Genomic DNA, 21,958 nt, shown 5'->3' with positions numbered 1-21,958 from the left:
GAAATTACATGTATTACAACTTCCGGCGCAGGGAGCAGCCTTCACAATACAAGCATGATTTTTCAGTGACATGACCATAAACCATCGCGATATTGCAATAACTGAAAAGATGACATTTGACCAAATTTATAAATAAATGTTTACATTCTGATATTGAATGATGTATATTTTTGCAATATAAAAACATCTATGATGCAAATTATATTATACTTACTTCTATAACTATATAAAGTAAATTCCAAACAAACACACCCCCACAGATTGTTTAACAGTTTTTTTTAATGATTATTTATAACTGCATTCAAACAACGAGAACAAAGTCAAACTTTAAAACAGAATAAAGTGGAAAATATTGGCCCCATCTTTGAGAAAACCGCATCTAAACTGTGACTGGAGAGAAACATTTCAATAATAATAATGATAATAATAACTGTATTTGGGAACGATGAGTCAGCATTTCTAACACTTAACTTTCTGATGTTGAAAGTGTTGCAGTATTTTTTATTATAAAAAAATCCAAAAACCTGAAATAATATACATGTAAATATATATGAAAACAGATGTTAAACCAAGACACAGATAATTGTTTTACAACCAACTGAAGCTTGAAAATCTCAAAATAACTTGTGTCAGGAGATAATAATCCCACTGGAATAATCCAGGCTAAAATATTATTTAAAATGTATTCATCTTCAACATAATCTCCTCATATTTTTAGCGATCCATGAGAGAAATCTGGATTAACCAGAACTGGAGCCTGGACACTTTGGTGTTTGACGTCTCTCTAGCTTGCGTTGAAGCTCCTCATAGTATTTCTAGAAAAAAACAAAACATAAACAATGTAAGGCCGTGTGTTTGTGTGTGCGTTTAAATCTGTACACATGTTTGTGCGTGTGTTTGTGTACCTGCAGTTTGTAGTAGTGCTGCTGGCTGCCGCAGTGACTCTTGGCCGCGACGTCCTTCAGGAAAAACAGACGACAAATGTTACAGAAGAATCCGGATTTGGGAACCACGAACTCCGGACCTGAAGGAACAGAGAGAGAGAGAGAGGTGAATTAGCGCTCACAAAACAACTTTCATCTAATGTCGTGAACATTTCAGAAAATCTGTGGGTATGTTTTTCACCAAAGACACTGGAGGGATTAAATGGCGGCATTTTGAAGTTGGCAGCGACACGAGGAACCTGGCGAGATCTTTTCACCTCAGGTCCGTCAAACTCCATCTTCCCTTTGGGCACAACTGAAAAAGAGGAGAAAACAAGGAGGTCATGTTTTCATTGGCTTAGGTTTGTCCTTCTGTTAGCAACTTCCTGATCAATCTGTCATTTTTGTGACATTTAGGTGATCCAGTAAGTTCCCATTAAATTTAGGTAAGAATTGACCCACGGATAACGTCACAAGAGTAATTTGAATGTAATTTGAATTTGAATGCCAGACACTGGCTCTGATCCAGATCCAGGATTTGGTGGCAATTTAAATGCAGCACGGTTCAGTCCCTTTCAGATCTCAGATATCTCAGTGACATCTTAACAGATCAGGAAGAATTTTGTCATGTTTATGTAACATGGTAGTAGCTATAAGCAGATAAAGTTCTATACACATTCAGAAAATTCTTCTGGATCCAGTGGATCAAAATTTACACACAACACTTTAAATACACTGGCATTTGCTTTATGCCCAAAACTAACCTAGAAAAGCTGAAAGCTGCATGCACACAACCTTGGATGAACACTCGAATGGGGAGTCACTGAGACAGATAACTGGGATAGTCTGGGATTCCTTGCTAAGGCCCCTGCAGCAACCTTTGTTTTTTTTGTTGAAAGACAACCAGTGCATGTGACAAACCTGTCCCATTGTGATCTTTGTGTCCATCAGATGTTGAGGTTTCCTCAGCTTCTTCTGTCGTACTCTACAAAGAGAAACAACAGATTTTCGTTGTTGTATTTGTGCTTCATGTTGCAAAAACAGCAGAAAACAAAATTAAACACGGATTGTTTAAAATCTTAATCTTGACCTCAAGGGTTGAGGACGTCCCTGATCTGTCCTCTTCGCCTGGTACGTGGACCTCTTGCATGCTTTTCTCCACCTTTGCCTCGTCTTCTTCTATGATTTCATCCAGAGTGATGAGCTCCTGCTGCATTACTGCAGTGATCTCACTATTTGACTCTCGGATTTTATGGTTTCCTGCATTTGCTTCCTTCGTCCCTCTGGTGGACGCCTCTGTGGTCATCATCTCTTCCAGAACTTGATTGTCTTCCTCCACAGAGTCCAAAATTTCATAGGCTATCTTTGTTGGTGTGCCTCGTTTTGGAGGTTCTTCCTCTTTCTTTGTTGTTTCTCGGGCAGATGCGCGCCTCCTCCTCGTAAACGTGTCCTCTTTTTTCATTTTGTCAGTTGAAACATCTCTCCTGCTCGTTCTTTCCCTCCCTCCTCTGTCAAATCTTGTCGTAACAGTCTCGTCCTCCACAGAGTCAAGGTTTTTGTACGATGTCTTCTCGTACTCAAGTTCTTTAGATACTTCAGGGAGATCATCTCTTTTTCCTCTCATGCTCCTTCTTCTAACAGACCTTTGTGAGGTGGATGCAACTGGTTTTTCATCCAACTTCTCAGTGACCTCTCCAGACTCTTGGTCTTTATTAGAAACTCCTGCAGTGGAGTCAGTCTGGGCCCGGCTTCGTTTGGCAAGTCTGTACTGGCATACTGCTGCTTTAATGGCCATGAATGCATCCTTGTCTATACGGAGAAGTTCTACAGTGGATGAGAGTATGGAGTTTGAGTCAACAATATTCTCTGCTACTAGTTTCTGACTGTCCTCCATCTCCGGCACGTCACCTGCAGATCTTGCATTGGATTCTGTTTTGACATTTTCACAACTCCTGGATTCCTCGGGTGTTTCTGGTGCAGCAGTAACAGGGAAACTGGTCTGCACACCAGGTGGAATTTCAGAAAGATCCGAATGTGGAAGTTTTGTTGAAGAATTTGCATCAACAGTGACACAGTTTAGATCAAGGTTTGTGGTGTCCCCATAATGGTTTTGAAGATTCTCCTGTAAGACCTTGAAACTAAGACAGAAAAACAAAAACAAAACAGCTGAAAAAAACACTTATACATTATTATTTCCACGTTCTTCCATATCAACACATACCTTAAGTTGAGAGACAGTTTAGAACTGGAATCTTCAGTACTGCTTGAAGGCTGTGAAGCCTCCATCTTGGTCTCCGGTCCTAGTGCAGTGTACTCTGGTTGTAGGTCTTGTGATGAAGCTTTAACGGAGGTTTCTGGAGTTTTAATGTCAGTCTGTGGATTCTGAGTTTGAGGTTCTGCTTCTGTGTTCTTAGGTGGAACAGTAGAAGGTTCAGGTGCAGACAAATCTGGTCTGGTCTCATCACAACCCTCGTCTTCCATTGGTTCTGCCACGTCAGCTCCTGTCTCTCCAACCTCCAGCAGTGCTGCATCCTTTGTCCTCTTTGTCTCAGCATCGACTTTGGCTGCTCCACAATCAAGTTCAGGAAAGACCACATTTCCTGAGGTTTTTGGCACCACAGCTGACCGTTGAACCTTTGCGTCCAAAGTTTCTGCATCTTCTGTGACTTCATTTGGTTCAGTCCGTTTTTCAGATGCATCGACTTTTCCCATATCTTCTTGTATCACCACAAACGGTTGAACATTTGTAGCCACGTCAGGGTTTTCTTTAAGTTCGCACATTGACGACAGACTTTTGGGTTTCACAGATTTTTCTTGCACTTCTTTAACTATCAAATTCTCCGCTGTTTTTTTGGGTTCCATTGAAGAAGAGTTTGTTTTCATGTTGTCCTTTGCTTCAGTTACTGGAACATTTGCTAGTCCGTCATGTTTATCTTCCACAGATTTGGCAGTTTTGTCGATCTCCTCGGTCGAGACTCCTGTGTCAGTTACAGTCTTCACGTCTTTTACAGCAGTTTCCTCATTAATATGTTTGTCTGTTGTGGTCTGGGCCTCAAAGAGTAGTAGTTTGTCAACATTGTCTCTGTCTTCCGTTACCACCACAACCTTTTTATCTGATTCTTCTGACTTGGAAGTCTCTTTGTCTGGAACTGTGGATTTGGATAGCACATCTTTGGGTTTTGCATTGTTTTCTTCAAGGTTTCTTGTTGTCTTTTCTTCTGCTGAAGCCAAATTCTCCTCAAGTAATCTGGGTTTTTGTGAAGAAGAGATTTCAAAGTTTGAGAGTTTATTTTGTTCAGCCTCAGTCATGTTTCTGGACTCATCGACCTTGACTGGGCTATGTGTGTCCACTTCTTTGGTCTTAGACGTCTCTACAGCAGGGCGATTTTCTGGTGTTGAGGAAATTGTAGGTTTTTCCAATTTTCCTTCCATTTTTTCTTTTGTTTCATTGCCCACTGTGGCCACAATGTCTATCGGCATTTTGGATTTTCCTGAAGAAGAACTTGCTTTGGCTTTGATCTTTGTTTTCGTGAGAATCTCAGGGATTGGTCCAAGTTCAGCATCAGCTGCGTTTGCCGTTTCATCAGTGTTGGCTACGACTTTTGGCACCTTTGATTCTAAATCATTTGAATGATCAGGAGGACGTCCTGTAGAATTTGGTTGTTTTGTCTCATTTTCTCCTGTGACAAAATTCTCAGCTTGTATTTTGGGTTCCTGCAAAGATGAGACTGTTTCCCCTTTGATTTTCACCTTAGGGACTTGGCCTTCTGAGACTTGACTTGGTTCACCAACACTCGTGTTTTCAGATTTTTCAACCACAGACTCTTGAACCTTTGCATCCAGTTTAGATTTTGCTTCTGCACTTTCTTTTGTCTTATCTCCAGCCGAAGTCAAATGTTCAACTATTACAAATGTCTGTGAAGATAAGGTCGTTCCAGATTTGTCCATTGCTTTAGGGATAACTTTGTTTGTTGATTCGTCAACCTTGTCTGTTTCTTCTACCGTAACCACAGATTGTTGAACCTTTGTGTCGGATTTGTCTGACGTACAAATCTCTGTATCTGTGGGGTTTTCTGAAGTTGTGTATTTGGACGACATATTTGCTGAATTTCCTTCCACCTGTTCTATGTTCGTTTGGAGATTAGTTGTTTTACGAGCAGTAGTGGCTGTAGATTTATTGGTCTGAGGTTTGGAGCCGCGGCAAACAACAGATTTCCTACAAGGCAAAGAAACGACATGACTGTCAACCAGGAGAAAACAAAGACATGGACAATTGAAAATGTCAGAAAATTACAACTACAAGAACGTGTAATTGCTGAAGACAAAACTCTCAGATGAAGTCAAACTGTGTGAATCAAGTGTAACTTACTTCTGAGGAGTCGGCTTTTGATCAGTATCCTGCAAACAAACCAAACGAGAGTCAGTATTTTAGATGAAACACTGACACTGACATCACATGCTGTCCAGACCACAATCAAACTATTGTGCCTCAGTCCAAGTATCTTAATCTGGACTTTTTTTCTCTCCGGAATGGGGACGGAAGTAAAAATCAAGGCTAATACACGTCCTCTGGTGTCTGTTGGTGCGGTGTGGGTGTGGTGTTCTTACCTTGCATTCCTGTTGACTGGCCTTTCTCGACCCTGTGGTTGTCTCCTTCTTTTTTGCTGCTGAGGATGATGAAGAGGCGGCAGAGTGTGGCGTTGTTCGTCCGGCAGAGGGAGAAGGTGAAGGGGACGATTTGATTTTGGTCAGCTCATTGAGTAGAGTTGAAACCACATCCTGCGCGTTGGTCTCTTTAGACAAACCAAACAAAAAAAACTGACAAACAAGAACGAGTTTCCACTGAGAACTTTGATTTGTAAATGTTTTTTTCAAACCTGATTTTTCCAGTATTTCCATCATCAGTTTCTCGACGGAGCTTGACCTCTTCCGTTTAGTTGACCTCTCCGGTGACGGCTGTCTTTCACGACTTCTTGAAAATTGTCTCTCATCTCTCCTTTGTGATGGCGATCGGCTTCCACGGATCCTTTTTTGAGACAAACGCCTCTCTTCACTAGTCCTCGGCGAGGACCGTCTCTTGTTTCTCCTCCTCGGGCTCTCATGGCTCCTCAAGCGTGAACAATGGCGGTCATAACGAAGAGAGCGAGTACAGGAACTGAAGTGTGGAATATAAGCAATCAGCTTTTCAAGAGATATTTGATCATGTGACATAGAGTTGCTTATTTTAGGATTTGAGTCTCACAAACTTGTGATTGTATCTGTAGCTGTGGGGTAACTTTCTGCTCTCAGGGCTTGATGAGCGGGAACTGCTTCCATGCCTGGATTTCTTCAGATGTTTTTGGGTATTCTGCACAGATGTGGAGGAAGAGGGCTTGGCATCTTTCCCAGGGGAACTGGAAAAAAGCAGATAAGCAGTGCATAATTTGAGACAAAGAAAATCTCCAGAAATACACTTGGTGCCAATTTTCTACTGGTTTACTAACAAATGTTTAAAAACTAGGAAAGCTACCTGTTCTTGAAGCGAGAAAAATCAAATAATTAAAAAGGAACTGGTCATATTTGAGTTTAATCATTTAAGGGTATCAAGAAATGACAAGGTTTCAGCAGATGTTACTCCAGAACCATCAAAGGACGGATCTTGAGGGACACATTATTAGAGAATGAATTAATCCTCCAGGTAAAGAGGGTTAATGACAGGTACTTCATGGTACAAAAGGAAACTACCGCAGTTAACAATGCAGCGTCCCCCAAACTTACAGTGTTTGGAGGTCTCCGCAGTTCTCAAGGTGAACGGCAGTGTTCTGGTGGGCGATCCAATCCTGGTGATCAGAACAAAAAACCCAACATTTAGACAAGCAAGTGTCGATATCTCAAATGCCATATACAAACTAAACTGTTTCAAAACCATCATATGCAAGCTCCTTGGGTTTTTTAATATTTTACGGTTCAAAATGAGTCCAACTCCATGTAGAGTCCACATTAGACGACCACGGAAATGGGTAGAGGATGAAATTTACAACACACAGACCCAAGCAGACCCCTAAGCAAATCCAAATGTAGTACGCATAACCCGACCCAAAATGTGTTGCTTGACAGTTTGTTCATTTTAATAAAGCCCAGGGTCAGTAACAGCCTAAATGAAAACAGTCTTCTTATATAAATATCTGGCTCCTCAGTCTTGCGTGGTATCAAAGTTTTCCAAGGGTTCGGTTGACGTGAACTTGACAGATGATGGTTCGGAACAAGCCGAGACTACAAGAACAACAATTTTACATTGTGACGTTTAGACTCAAAATTAAACAATTTTCTCACATGGAGGGAAATCATGGAGTGTTTTCTTACGCTTACCTTCATGTGACTGCATTCTATGTGACACAGAGAACAGGTGTGAGGAAAGACTTTGGGTGTAGTTAACGTATCATCATCAGTGTCATAACGTTTCATGGCTGGAGTTGGCAGGTCCTTGAAAACTGGAGGTTTTGCCGGATGAGGTGTCGGCAACTTTTGCAAACTCTGCACAGGGTGAGGAGAAGTGGACTGAGAACCACCAACTGAACGTTGAGGCGCAGGTTTACTTTCAGAAATAACTGGAATGCGTAATGCTTTCCCCGTTTGCACTGCAGGCCTTTTCTGCTCCTGGTTCTCCTGTGTTCTACCTTGAGTTTTATCCTGATTCTTCATGTTCTTGGCATCACTGATACTAATGAGCACGAGACCAGGCCGGTCAGGATGCATACCATGCAAAAGAGTGTAGGACGATTGGGCTTTCGATGCTGACTGGGGATCTGCTCTCTGTACTTTCAAAGGAAGGGACTTGGGGTCTTCAGGCAGGACAACAGTTTTGTCAAATATTGGTTCAAAAGTCTGGCTTGCCTGGATCTTCAGTTGTTTAGCTCGATCATTACTTAAAGGAGCTACAGAGTTCTGAGTTGAAATGAACTGAGAGTTGATGACAGAGTCTTCAGGTGTGGCAACGGTTCCGTCTTTGTTTTTCTTTAGCACAGACAAAGAGCTGAGGATAGGACCAAAAGTCTGGTTTGACTTTTCGGTCTTCAATTGCTTTGCTCGGTCATTACGTAAAGGTGCAACAGATTTTAGCACGGAACCGTATGAAGAGCTGGTAACTGAACTACTTTGGCCATATGAGGAACCAAAGGCACCAACTTTCCCCTGTGACACATTGTTCTTAAGTAGTTCCCGACTGGCACTGCTGGTATGCTGCTCGTAGGAGTCCAACAACATACTCCCATCTCTTTTAGCACTGACACTACTGGTTCTTTCAGAGTCATTCACAACCCCACCAAAGTATTTGCCAGTGTGTCCATAATCAATCACTTTATGGGGCTGGAGAACAGCTGAAGAACCTTGAGAACCACTCAAACTTTCCATTCCTCTCACACTTCTGATGGGTTGGGGTTCAGAGTCAAGTTTTGACTCAGCTGTAGCCGTAGACCTCTTTCTCTTCTGAATGCGGATTTGGCGCAAAATTAATGGCAGGTTGGTGGGGGTCAGCTGGTCTTCGGGGTATAAGATGAGAAGTTCCAAGTCCTCTTTTTCTAGGCCAAACCCTGACAGAATTTTAGTGGCTGCTTCAGAGGTGTACTTGGGGTGACGTATTTCAGTAAGATTTGCAGGTTTGTCACAATCACCCAATCTCGTAACAGACTGAACATCACATTTTCTTTCTATGGAGGAATTAAAGCTAAAGCCACTACTGTTGAGTGAATACAATTTAGGAGGATTTTTAGTGGTTGACCCTCTGTATTTTGGCAGCCAGTCCAAGGTGCTTCTTTTACCTTCAACATCAGAGAGTGTGTGACCTTGAGAGGCTGAGGTCGAGGACATGGGATAGTGAGTGTTCTGTCCTGTAGGAAAAGTCAACTCCTCTCTGGCTCTGCTCATATCTGCGTCAATTACGGCTCGACTATGTTCAGGCCCATAATTCACGGACTGAGTCGAGTGTGACGGAATTATTATTCCAGAGTTGGCAGGAGACGCAGAATAAGCAGCAGAAAAGCTGAAGTTGGACTCAGGCCCAACATGGAGAGACGTTCCAGGGAGGTCCTTTTCTGCCGTGAGTCCATGTGGCCCTTGGGTGGAACTTTGGTTCCCAGAGGCAAAGGGGTTGCACAGGGGATGACTCATGGTGTTTGCGATCTTCAGGATGTTAAGGAGACTGATTGCGGTGGCAGTTGGTGAGGGAGGTGTGAATTTTGCTGCTTGGCAACCAACATTGTTTAACTGTGTTAGCGCTAGCTGGGCTTTCAGCTGAGCTAGCTGCAGGGAGGCAGCCTGCTGTCCAATCAGGAGCGAGCTCCCAGGGATGCCTCCAAGAATGGGACTCGTTAGGGGCCTCGAAGCAGGGATACGGGGACCGTGCTCCAGAAACCATGCAAAGCTGAAAAGTTAGAACACAGAATTGGGTTATTTAACTGGACTGGTCTTCAGATTCTAGACGGTGTTTTCTGTAACAAAACAGTTACTCAGAGGACAAATTTGTCTGAATCACTGAACCTTAGGCTCATCTCTTTGTTGCTCCGTCTTAAGTTGCTTGGTTAGAGGTGAGGTATATAAATGAGTTGTTCACCCATGCAGATGACACATTTAATTTGACATTAATTCCAAATTTAACTGACATATTTTAAAGATTAATGGTGCGTCGGGACTTTACACTCACTGCCACGTTGTCATTCAAACAGGAAGTGCTTCAGGAAGTCTCCTCAGTTCATATATTTCAGTTTCAATAACTCGTTTTAAATTTGTAACCATTTTCCTCGTCACAGACTGAAAACCTCTTTTTGTCTTTATGTTTTGTGGTCACATACCTCATAGCATGCTGTTTGCTGAGTTGACTGGATGTTTTGCTAAGTCTGTGTTTTCTGGTTGTGGTTGGATGTTGTGATTGACTCCACCTTGTCATCACTGCAGAAGCAGCTGCACTCAGCCGCGTCGAGTTAACATCCGACCACATTAATGGACATAACTGTGTGTTAGTAACAGAAACACGTTAAATTGCGTTAAAGCACATTTTCCTCCCCCAGAGTAATTTATTTTAAACAATTTTATGACTACATGTATTTAATTTTTTTTTTCTCACTCGCAAGGATTTTAAAACATGTTATATTCTTCATTGCAAGTACCGTATATTAAGTGTGTTTTACTGTTTATGTTGATGGGAAATTTCTGGCTCTTAAGGTGCTGAGAGGGAGTTTTAGAAAAAAAAAATCAGCAAACAGAAATCACTGCTCCATAAGCCAGTAAGTTCATATTCAGGCTGACAATATGGGTTTGTCCACCCATTTTTGCCCACTTTGTACCTTTTCCAGGCTACCTGGGTACTAATACTGTGTTTCCATGATGGTACAGTTCGGTTTGGAACGGTAAAGCCCTGGGTTGGGCTTGCGTGCAGAGCTGGTCTAGCTCCTCCCAGACTGTACGTACTATTTTACTCTGGTACCCTAAGTAAAGGGTGACACAGAATGGTACTTTTTGCTACTGTTTTGTGTTTTGAAACACAAAACAAATCGTACCGTAGGCCTACTGTGCTGAACCAAACTGAACCGTTCCACCTTGTACAAGTGCAGGTCCCATATGGTTTCAGTAACATGGGAAGCCCATGTGGGCAAAGATGAGTGGGGCCACCTGGTAGACCATGGACAAACCTGCGTACACACATTGTCAGCCCAAATCTAGTCCTCATGGGGTTCTACATGCGAGAGAAAATTCTAATCTTCAGCCAACTTTAAGATTAATTACTCACATATTCTTACAACCAGGCCTGGTGAACAATATTAACAGCCATAACTTATGATAAGACACAAACTAGGCGCCAGAACCTGCGATAATGTCTTACTCTTCAGAGTCCTTTGTCTAAGCTCTCCTCAGCTCTGAGCTGTTTACAATAAAATCTGTCAACTTATCTCATCACTGACTCCAGAGGTTCCATCACAGGTCGTCTCACCTGAGAATCAAAATCTCCACAACAACATGGACACAGTGGTTGTTTCAGAAAACAGTTCTGTGTTCACACACATCCTCAGAGACTGTGTCCACTTGACGACGCTGGTAACCTGAGAAATCTCCCCTCCCCTTGACTTTTTTTTCAGCTCAGATCGTGAACCTCACACAGTGGGACTCAGCAAATCCTGTTCATGGCGCTAATGTGAAGGTGAAGACCCTCAATCAGGGAGATTCTAAGTCCTGGAGCACAATGATGATCCCTCTCCCTGCATTGTCTTGTTTGAAGGAAACTAGATCCTTCTTTCCTCACTCTTCCTCCCTCTTCCTCCCTCCTTATTTGGTCTGTGAAGAACTGCGAGAAACACGTGACCTCACATGTTCCTGGGAAGCGGTTTGATTTATTCTCCACACAGATTAATTAACATCGGCCGATCTCTTGTCATGTCCAACTCTTTTTACCTTTGACCTTACCCAAACACATTGCTGCTGCTGCCGCCACACACACACAGATGAAGTGACACTTTATTTTTGGCTGTCATCACTATCCTGACAGTCTCCTGACCTCACACACATTATTATATTACATTACATTATATTATTATTTACATCCTTGATTCACCTATAATTTAGTTTTAGAACTAAAAAAAAAATGCACAAAATTGTGAAAAATTCTCATCCTTGTTTTCAAAACTCATTGTTTTCCCCCACAAGTCACAGAGGAGCAAAGAAACCAGAACATGTTCACATTTAAAGGTCCAGTGTGTGAGATTTACCAGGGTCTGTTGTCGAAAGGGTGTTTGTATCAGTGCATAACGACGTAAAAAATAAAAACAGCTCAATTTTCGTCGCGTAAGGTGAGAAGCCTTTTATACGTATTTTAAGTGAGACTCGTTGTTTAATGAAGTTAAAGGTTTCTACGTTTCTATACCAAGTTAGCAAAGTCATTCAGGGCAGCTAGCGTTAGCATGCTAACACGTTGGTCTTCTTTTCTTGTGTAAAATCTGAATAAACGTCTTCACTCTGTCCTAGAACCACAAACTGACAGCTGACAGTGAGCTGAGTCATGGGGGGAAGCTAGCATTAGCATGCTAACATGCGTCCTGTTAAAAGTATTAGTGTTGTCATCGCCGTCGTCTTCAGTGTCTCACGTTAAACTCTTTCACTCTGACCTTTAGCGAGTGGCGTAAAACGAGCGTGAAACCTTCGCAGCGTGAATGAGTGAATGAGTGAACGTCTGGTTTCAGTTACATCATCACGCTGAAGCCTGTGAGTTTTTCATCAGCGCGGGGGAATGGAGACGAGATCAGATGATACGACGAGGACATTCATGAGCAGCTATTTCAGGACACTGAGGACAAGTTTGACTGAAGTTTACGTGAGGTGAGGTGTCTCTTCTGTTCTTTATGACATTTTTATAGTCACAGTTAATAACTTGATTCTGAAGCGGAAACTAGTAAGTAAATAAACTAAAAAAAAAAAGTGATTCATTAGGCAGGGGATCACTTCTGGTGCTATTTTAGTTTTTTAATCTCAACACACACACACACTTGTAACTCCACAGTAACAGTGCGTCCTCATTTATTTCCATCACCACTGGTGTCTCGTCGAGGACACGCCCCCGTGGTCATAAACACGCCCCCTTGGTCATAAACACCTCCATCTCAGCTGTTTGAGCAAAACTATTAAAAGCTTCTTTCAGTGAATGCTTCACTTCCTGTTTTATATTTAAGACGACAGAAACAACTGGTCATGAAAAAACAGACTGAAGTCTGGTTTTCTCATTTTTAATAATGAACGAATGAATGAATGAATAAATGCATAGATGAAAGTCCTTGTCTATCTGAAAAAAAACAAATAAACGACTATTCCGAAGGATTTACTGACAAAGACTGAAGACAGATAAACTGAATGGCGTTCACTTAATTACGGCTGCACTAGTTTGGCTAAATTGAGAAGTTTGGATGCATTTTTCACAATTTAAACTACACTTTTCGAACAAAAAAAACAATTACCAAAACCAAAAGCACAACTGGGTAAGGATTCTGGAATTTAGTAACACTATCAAGTCAAATGTGAACTGTACTTATTAGCACAGAGAGACGATGAATGGAAAACATGTTCGAAATTGAGTATGAAAGCAGGAGACGCAGAGGAAACTGAACAATGGTTTAATCAATCGCAGCTTTTTTAAATAACTGATCAAATTTACAGTTTCTAACCTGAAAAACCAAGTGGACTCTCAGAAAAACAGGTCTTCTTCACAAGAAAATTCATCAAAACAAATAAAACTTGAGTCAACGTCAAGCAAAGAACTAAATCTACCTGAAATTCATCCACATATAACCAAATTAGTATCTTTGTGTCTACAGACATATACGATTATGGAGATGGGATTTAAATTAGAACCCATTTAAATAAATCCCAGGTTTAATAATCTAAGCCAACAGAGAGTGAACTGTCAATCCTTTAAAGCTTTCTATTAACACGTGTTGTGGTGAACCGCAGCTCTAAAGATCGTGGAGCTAATTTAAGCGACATGTGTCTGATGGTGTTTTAAGCTTTCATGGTATTTATGAGACTCAGTGCTGAGAACGGTTAAAGCCCTGGATCGAGACAGACGAGACGTTTGCGTGTCCCCCACACTTAGATGTCCTCTTCTTTTGGCTGCGGGGTTAGCTGAGCTAGCTGGCGTTAATACCATGCAGCCATTTCACACATGTTAATAAAGTCCACATGCTCACACGCTCACCCATGTGGTCACGACAGATGAAAGAGTGAATTAACAGCGTTAGCCCAGATATTTGCTAGTGCCGTTTCATGTTGTGTTGCTAAAAGAAATTGCTTAAGTTGACTATTTAAAAAGTGCTGTATCATGTTATGCTGCTAAAAGAAAAAGCTTAAGTTGACTATTCTTCACATTTCTTTTAAAAAAGTGCTTTGTCATGTTATGCTGCTAAAAAGAAAGTTAAGCTGACTATGCAAAAGTGCTTTATCATGTTTTGTTGCTTAAAGAAAATGCTGAACTTGACTGTTTTCCATCTTTCCTTTAAAAATTTGCCATGTTATGTTGCTAAAAAACCCAGAAGAAGCTAAAGTTCATTAATTTTCACATTTCTTGTTGTGCTAATGCTAACCGAAAGTTCTCCAAATGGACAGCTAGCAAATGTTAGCTAATTGGAAAAATGCGGACATGGAAAGTTTCCAGATTTTTTCATTACAAAAACAGAACATATTTTATTCGTCCTCACCTGCGTCCCGGGTCGTCAGCGTTGCTTTTGTTTAAGACGTGATCCGTGCTTTTATCTGAAGACACGTTAGCGGTCCTGCTGTCGGTCGTTGATGCCTCTGGACGACCGATGTCCGTCGACCTCCGCTGTCGAGGACCGCGAGCCTTCGCTTCTTCCATCATCGCAGAAAACACAACCAGACATATATATATACAATATATATGTATGTAAACACCTCTTGTCTCGTTCAGAAAACAATTACAGTTCAAATTTTAAACATAAATCCCATATTTAAACAAGTTTAAGGTGAAAAAAGAGCAGTTATTTTCCTTTAATCAAAAAGTAAATCCAGACTTCTATGCGTTGTTCCAGAAAATCAAGACATCCGATCTACTTTCCAAAAGGGCTTATAAAGCTGATAAAGAAACTAACTTAAATACTGCATCACAAAAAGTCAATCTTCACGGCGTCCAGAGACATAAAGTCCTAAGATTTTAACGTATTCCAGAATCTGCGACGTTCAGAACCCCAGGTGTTCCAGAACACGAGCCAGCCTCGAGTGTCTGGAGGCTTAAGCCATTAGAGGGCCAGCGGGATTTAAGCTATGAGGGACTGAGAGAGAGGAGAGGGAGGAACGCTGGAACGTCCCACACCCGTCCCTCTGAGACAGCAGCTGGACACAGGGGGGGAGAGAGCGAGAGCTTTCCAAAACCCATTGAATCATTATAGACTGGACTTTTAAGTTTCCTTGAAGATGATTCACTTTTGCAAGTTTTTGAAAATTCAACCTGTGTGGAAAAGTGGGCGGAGCTCCCTGCTCCTCCTTCATACAGGACGCCATCGATGTCAACCATTTAGAAGTTCCAGGATTGAGAATTTGGGAACTTTGATCCAGGATTGAGAACTTGGGAAATTTGATCCAGGATTGAGAACTTGGGAACTTCAAGCTTTTATTGAGAACTTAAGAGTCCCAATTTAGGACTCCAGTTGTCAATTGAGGACTTGGAGTCATGATCAAGAACTTTGAGCTGTGGAGGACAGTGTTAAGACAAAGATGATTGACGGTGAAAGAACTTCAAACTGTGATGGAGAACTTGGAACTACAGAAGGAAGAAGAAGACCAGTGGCCTCACCATGTGACCTCCGCTAACGTTAACACGTGATGAAAACATTGTCAACAACCTGGTTCTTTCAAACCACTGGAGCGGACTCTCTGTGACAGTTTCTATCGCGGTTAAACGTCCTGGAAAAGACGACTCCTGGATGAAGGTGAAACGTCTTCAACAGAAACTGCAACGAGAAGTTGGAAAACAAACATAGACTTTGTCATTTAATCCCATGCCGGGGTCGGCGAGTTGAAAAATCAGAGGTCAGTGGTCGTTCCTGCTGTCAATTCAGAATAAAACCACATTTTTAATTTACTCATTTATATATTCTTCCAGATGAATGCGATCGACGTCTGTACATCAGTGTCTAAAACCAACAACATAAATTAAACTTTGAACTGTCGTCAATGCACCGGCTGATAGTACTGACCACTGCTGCCCCCCTGTGGTTGTTAGTGGTAACTACACACACTTATTTTACACAGGTGTAGAAAAAAACATTTCAGAGAATTTACCGCGTGATTTGCCGTCAATGCAAATCAAATTTGACTAAATTTAATATTTAATTCAGGAAATTAAAACATTTTACATTTGATCCTACCACTTTAGGTCTAAAAATGTAGGCGATAAATGGAAATGTTAAGTGTTAAAACTGAATCATTTAAACTTACACTTAACACGCACTTACAGTAAAGAGACATTTACACAATGCGATGATTTAGTTTCACTCGACGATCAATAAATAAATCAATACAAGTCTTTGATATCAAACAGAAAAAATAATAAAAGTTTGTTTTTTAACTAAATTCTGACAAAATTGATGTTTATTTTTTCTCACATTTTCAATAAAGAGCAGATTAAATAAAAATGTGTGAGATGTTTGCGGCACAAAATCATCATTCATCATTGCTTTAAGCGTTTTTCTTTTTTTTGAATAATTTCGGGTTAGATTTGCACATTTTTAATCACATACAGAAAAAAAACCCACAAACATTTCATCTTCAAAAATGATTCAAAATTTCACCTTTCCATGAAAAATGCCCCAAAAACAAACGAACAAAACACCACGATTCCTCATATTGTTAGTATTTTTACAGATATATATTAAGCTTTTCCGTTTGCAGAGAAAATGTTTATTTCCAAAATTTTAAACTTACTTCTTCAGAAAAAAGGAACAAAGTGATTTTGCCTTCATCATTTTTGTTGTTTTTTGGTAAAAACCTGGTTTGAATTCTCAGTCTTTGTATATTTTTTGGAAACAAACAGCTTCAAATAAAAAAACAACAACAAAAAAACAAACACTCAGCAGCATCAGGTTTAAACGACACGAAAGAAAAGGAAATAAACTTCTCTCCACACGTCTGAACAGCCTCTTTATGCACGGCGCCACCTCCTGGTGGTAAATTAAAGTCTCCGTTTGGATTAAACCGCGGTCAAGTTTTCCCACGGAATCCACTTTGAAATTTTCTTTTAAATCACCTGCTTTTCTTTACCTGTCCGCCTTCATTCTCTCCTCACCTTCCTTTCTCGTCTCCTCGCCTCGTCTCCTCAGTCTACGTGATGTCTGAAATGGGGTCGCTGATTTTCAAACACCGCCAGTAGAAAGTCCGGAGCAGAGCGAAGAGAGCGAGCAGGATGAGCAGAGCCCACGACACGTAGATGCCTTTGGACGACCGAGCGGGTTTCCACGTGCCCACCTGAACACACACACACACACACACACACACACACACACACACACACACAACATAAACTGAGTTCCACACAACAAGGATTGAGCAGGTAAAATTGTTCACAGCGAGTGTCCCGCCTCCTGCGGCTCAACCCAGGCTCCGCCCCCTCACCTGGACATTCCCGACTTTTCCCCGCACTCGTTAACGAGTATGAAACCAGCAAACTTTGGGAATCGTATCCTGAATTGTTGTTAAAGTTGTCGATTTTTGATTATTTATTTATGTTCGGTCTCCACGCCCCTATTGCGGGACACGCCCACCAGTGTGAGAACCTCACGTGTGGCGCTTGACATAAGACGTCAAAAAAGTGGGACATTTGTGTTGGTTTTCGTTCCCGATAAACAATTACGACTCTTATCCTGATCGATTAGTCACGCAGATACACACCAGAAGTCCCGCAGTGGAGGCGGCGAAGACGATGAAGAGCAGAAAACACAGCAGGCTCCGCCTCCTGGGGTACTGTCGCCCAATAGAAGAGCTGGAGAAAATAATTTGAAGGAAAACGAACAAAAAAAACAGGAAAATAAATGACAATCGTAAAAAACAGAAGGAGAAGAAAAATAAATAAATAAATAAAAACACTTACACTTTCCTGCAGTGAGGACATCGAGCCAAAGTCCGGTCTGAGATCTCCGTCCACTGAGACACAGAGACACCACGAGTCAATGTGTGTGTGTGTGTGTGTGTGAGGACATTTTGTCTGGTTGTCACAGCTTTAATGAGAGCTTTTCGGGGCTAAGACCTGGTTCTAGGGTTAGATTTAGATGTGAGATTAGGGTTTAAGTGTCCTCACTGAGACTGTTGAACAAGTTTGTGTGTGCGTTCTTGTATTTGTTACTTCCTCATGGAGACCAAAACCTGGTCCTAATGAGGCAGAACCTCATTTTCTGAGGAACTGGTTAAAGTTTGAATTGTGCTGTGTGTGTGTGTGTGTGTTACCAGGAACGTGTTGGAGCAGTGACCACAGATGACCCTGATGCCGACCGGTTGGTGCTGCGGTTCTGGACTCTCTCTCCCGATGTGAACCGATCCCAGGTTGATGATGCGTTTGCTGTCAAAAAAACAAACAAAGTAAACGAGAGAAACGACAGTTTGACAAAGTCCTGCTTAAAAAAACTGCCGCGTCATGCATCTCTGTCTCACCAGTGCGGCCTGGGACACGCGATCCTCTGCGACGTGACTTTGCAGATGAGCAGACAGTTACACGGACAGCGGACGTACTTCTTCCCGACAGGAGCGTTTTTTATCGGCTGTCAACACAAAGAAATGTAAATAAACCAAAATTAAAACACAACACGAGAATATTCAGGAGACAATTTAGTTTCAATGATGGTATTTTATTTAAAAACTCACCGTCGCTTCGTTGCAGAAGCTGCACTTCACCACGTGCTGGTGCGTCTTGCCTTCGACAGAGATGGCGCTCTGACACACACGGCAGCTGATGATCGGAGCGCTGCCGCTGTCGGGGCTTCCCTGCGGCGAGTACGGCGGCGGAGGCTCTGCCGGCGTCACCAAACTAGGGAACGGCGCTAAACCTGGAGACGAAATGCTGTCGATTAAGGCGCTGAATGGGGAATGCAGCAGTTCCCTGACCTCACTTTTGATACCGCAAGACCTTTCGGCGTAGGGTGCAAATCGCCAAAATTCAAAACGGCCGACTTCCTGTTGAGTTGAGGGCATGGTTACGGTCGACTTTTTTGTTCATCTTGTTCTATCACATCTTCCCAACAATTTTTGGGAAATTCGGTGGAACTCAATTTTGCCTGTTTTCAGCGAGAGAGAACTATGCCAATGCTGCATTTTCGCCACACCTGACCTCAATAGCAAGTTTCAAGAGTTTTTATTCACGTTAACCGCCTCAAAAATGACCGCAAAGACACGGATAGAATAATTATCTGAAGGATAACGTTAGGTTAGACGTAGCTTTGTCCCTAAAACTTTTATGTTTCTAGTTTTATGACGTATTTAACATTTATTTTTTATTACAGATGCTGTATATAATCACAGTCACTGCAGTGTAGATGAAAGAGACAACACATTTTATACACTGCCCCTTTAAAAAGGCAGCGAAAGTGGACGTTTCCTCTTTGTCATGAAAAAAACCCTGAACTCTTAATGTTGCTGTCACATGATGAGCAGCAATAAAACAAACACTGGCCTGGTGCAAACACGCCGAGTCATTTGCTGATCCATTAATAAATAAAGACGGATGTGATGTGAAAAAAAACCCGCTGAGTCAACACAGTTCAGAAGCAAACTTTCACTTCACTCTCACAGAATAATAAATTCACCAAAAGCCAAAAAATAACCAGGAAAAACTGGACCGTCAACATTTTTCAGTTAGAACAAATTTAGAATTTTCACTTAAAACTGACACAAAAACAGATTTAACATTAAATTAAAATAGACCAACAGCGACAGCTTAGCACGAGAGGACTCCTACTTTATCTTTTTATGAATTGTTACATTATACAATATATTTATAATCTGCACTTTAGGTTAAACTACAAAGAGAATTTAGACCTTGATGATTATTTTTGTTGAGTAATTGTCGATTATAATGAGTCACAGGGCTAGTTCAGTATCTTACACTTACACTGTATTTAAACACATAAACAAACACAAAAATAAGAGTAGTTTATTCCATATTTGCCCAATAAAGTCCATGAAATGTCACATTTTTGAGATAAAACCACCAACTTCACACAACAAATCCTGCCTAAAGTGATGTAAGTACATACAATGACAATCAACACGTGATAAGATAATACATAAAGTAAATTTCAAAGGTTAAATGTCAACGTTCTCTTATTTTGCAGCTAACGTTAGCCACACTGCTAGCCTGCTAGCTTGTAAACTACAACTAATGGCTGAAGGTACGAGTTTAAATGTGGACATTTTGACTAGAAATGTACATTTAAATGTGTTAAATGTAAAGTTAAATGTGTTATAAAGGTGAAACAGCAGCTGCAGCACCACCACCACCATAGCGGACTCACTGTGAGGTTTAGACGGGAAACCATGAGACCCGTCGCCGGCAGAGAAGCCGTTGGAGGCGTCGTGCTGCTCGGACAGCAGCGGTGACCGCTCCCCGTCCGCCATAGCTCCCTCCCGCCAGCCAGCGGCCCTCGGTGTTCAGCAGTGTCCGCGGGAGGAGCGTCTGCAGCGGCTGCAGGTTTGTGACAGAGCCGCTGAGCAGGGCTTGTTTTTTTCTGTGCAGCCCAACACTGAGTCACACTGAAGTGAGGAACTCCCGAGGCGGAAGTGAAACAACGAAAACATGTGTCACATGACTGTGGTCCGAGCTACGTCTGTGACTGACAGCACGCTTAGTCCAATCAGCGAGCTCCGTGCGGAATGGAGGGGACGGGCTCAGGTTTGACCGCGTGACCGGGCCGCGTTCAAGTACTCTTAAAAAAAAAAGAGTCCTTTTCAGGGCGTGTTTTGTGTCAAAACTGTCATAAAAACATAAAAACCTGCCATTAAACACCCGCTTCACCATGAAAACGAAATGTAAGGTGCTTCTATTTTTTATTTTTTTAGAATATTTTATTTTTTCAGTTTTCAATTTCAAGATATACATGAAAACACACAACATGAAACCCCTTCCCCAACCCACCCACAAACTGGAAAGAGAGAGAGGGAGGAAAAAATAAATAGACAAATAAAATTAATAAATAATGAAAATAATATTAGTAATAATGATATAAAATTAATTAACTAAAAAAAAAAATAAAAAAAAAATACACTGTCGAGAGGCAAGGAAGACAACAGTATGCACTGACAACAAAGAGCTCGCAAAAAACTACAACCCGTCCACCATAGAAGCTGGCAATGTGTCCATATATGCTAAATAGGGCTGCCACATCTCTGTAAAGTATTATAGTCATTCCTGAGTGTATATGTAATTTTTTCAAGTGGAACACAGCTATTCATTTCTGAAACCCATCTTCCTATAGAAAGCTGGGAGTCAGACTTCCACGTGAGACTATCACATGTAAGGTGCTTTTTGACACAGAAAACAAAAATCTATTCTATATTAAGAAAATATTTATGGCTTTATCTCACAGTTTGACATACTTATCTGACTGGAAATCTCCCACACCAGTAGGGGGCGCTCGCAGCATAGCACTAACTATGAATCAATACCTCATACAAAATTAAATATGTGTATATATGTGTATATATGCATATATGTATGTATATACATATATATGTATATATTTATATGATAAATTGCATACATTACAATATTAAGGGATAAACTGACCTTGTTTTCCACATCTATAACACATAAAATATAAAAACACAAATAAACAACAACACTGTTCAGTTGAAGCCTCAGGCCTAATTAATTCTAATAATGTGATTTTGTCCTGAAGCCAAAACCACGTTAATTTCTAACATTAATCAACAACAATGAATTTGATCCAAATTGACTTCATGATCTCGTTCATGGACACATTGTTATTTCCGTTGATGGTTGAACCGGCGGGGGGAAAACCTCTGACACCTCATCATGGTCTAATAACAGCAGCTGACTTCCACTCACTGTTGTTGCTGTGCAGCAGTTTCAGTGAAGCGCTTTGTCTGCAAACCGGTCCGTCAACTTAAAAACCTCCTGTGCTTTGTTTTTTTTATAAAAAGGCTGTGACAATGAGTCTGAAGTGGTGATGCTATGTCTGGTATTGCCAAATAATGAAGAGTCTAGTTATGTGCAAGAAAATGATGTGACTGACCACGACGTCGGCTGATTTTTATATTAGAGACTATGGACTTTGGTGTGCTGAATTTTAGTCACTTTACAAAAGACTTAGCTTATCAAATATGCGTCAGTTTTCAGTCTAAAATATCTTAGACAGACTTTTCCAACTGGAAACTGAAGTTTGTAAAACCGCTCACTCTCCCACACCAAACCCCATAGAGAAAATCAGTGATTTTAGCTCACAGGGACACAGGAGCTGCTGGTCTACTGCTGCCTCATGTGGTCACTTTGTGTCACTGAGGTA

General features: G+C 41.3%; 3 protein-coding genes across 3 annotated transcripts; all 3 read right to left on the bottom strand.

Moving 5' to 3' along the window:
* Positions 1-301: 301 nt before the first annotated feature.
* LOC131456654 (matrin-3-like) lies at positions 302-2,454 on the bottom strand. Its single transcript, XM_058625159.1, has 5 exons — positions 2,014-2,454; positions 1,845-1,908; positions 1,126-1,239; positions 906-1,024; positions 302-815 (listed from the first exon to the last, which is right to left on the bottom strand). Exons 1-5 carry the CDS (start codon positions 2,383-2,385, stop codon positions 741-743), a joined length of 744 nt encoding a protein of 247 aa, XP_058481142.1. The 5' UTR covers positions 2,386-2,454; the 3' UTR covers positions 302-740.
* On the bottom strand, positions 2,390-15,865 carry LOC131455895 (zinc finger protein 638-like). Its single transcript, XM_058623758.1, has 11 exons — positions 15,244-15,865; positions 14,132-15,138; positions 7,272-9,321; positions 6,681-6,742; positions 6,170-6,316; positions 5,801-6,078; positions 5,532-5,716; positions 5,293-5,321; positions 3,145-5,139; positions 2,452-3,061; positions 2,390-2,407 (listed from the first exon to the last, which is right to left on the bottom strand). Exons 2-11 carry the CDS (start codon positions 14,290-14,292, stop codon positions 2,390-2,392), a joined length of 5,535 nt encoding a protein of 1,844 aa, XP_058479741.1. The 5' UTR covers positions 14,293-15,138; positions 15,244-15,865.
* Positions 15,866-16,161: 296 nt separating this feature from the next.
* LOC131456653 (type I phosphatidylinositol 4,5-bisphosphate 4-phosphatase-A-like) lies at positions 16,162-20,220 on the bottom strand. Its single transcript, XM_058625157.1, has 7 exons — positions 19,949-20,220; positions 18,303-18,484; positions 18,093-18,199; positions 17,889-18,000; positions 17,536-17,588; positions 17,337-17,427; positions 16,162-16,913 (listed from the first exon to the last, which is right to left on the bottom strand). The coding sequence occupies exons 1-7, from the start codon at positions 20,049-20,051 to the stop codon at positions 16,770-16,772; spliced, it is 792 nt and encodes a 263-aa protein (XP_058481140.1). The 5' UTR covers positions 20,052-20,220; the 3' UTR covers positions 16,162-16,769.
* Between the last annotated feature and the right edge of the window lie 1,738 nt (positions 20,221-21,958).

The sequence above is a fragment of the Solea solea genome, chromosome 3, assembly GCF_958295425.1.
Source record: "Solea solea chromosome 3, fSolSol10.1, whole genome shotgun sequence".
Lineage (NCBI taxonomy): Eukaryota > Metazoa > Chordata > Actinopteri > Pleuronectiformes > Soleidae > Solea > Solea solea.
Note: the sequence above shows the minus strand (reverse complement) of the source record. Positions and strands in the feature narration are given on the sequence as shown.

Coding starts and splice junctions, on each gene's coding strand:
- LOC131456654 (XM_058625159.1), bottom strand. CDS start 2,385: ATGAAAAAAGAGGACACGTTTACGAGGAGGAGGCGCGCATCTGCCCGA. Junction 1,909..2,013: donor GGACGTCCTCAACCCTTGAG/GTCAAGATTAAG, acceptor TTCTCTTTGTAG/AGTACGACAGAAGAAGCTGA. Junction 1,240..1,844: donor CAAAGATCACAATGGGACAG/GTTTGTCACATG, acceptor CCTCTTTTTCAG/TTGTGCCCAAAGGGAAGATG.
- LOC131455895 (XM_058623758.1), bottom strand. CDS start 14,292: ATGATGGAAGAAGCGAAGGCTCGCGGTCCTCGACAGCGGAGGTCGACG. Junction 9,322..14,131: donor GCTGACGACCCGGGACGCAG/GTGAGGACGAAT, acceptor CTAACTTTTCAG/CTTTGCATGGTTTCTGGAGC. Junction 3,062..3,144: donor AAACTGTCTCTCAACTTAAG/GTATGTGTTGAT, acceptor TTTCTGTCTTAG/TTTCAAGGTCTTACAGGAGA.
- LOC131456653 (XM_058625157.1), bottom strand. CDS start 20,051: ATGGCGGACGGGGAGCGGTCACCGCTGCTGTCCGAGCAGCACGACGCC. Junction 18,200..18,302: donor GCTTCTGCAACGAAGCGACG/GTGAGTTTTTAA, acceptor TTGTGTTGACAG/CCGATAAAAAACGCTCCTGT. Junction 16,914..17,336: donor CCTCCACTGCGGGACTTCTG/GTGTGTATCTGC, acceptor GTGTGTGTTCAG/GTGGGCACGTGGAAACCCGC.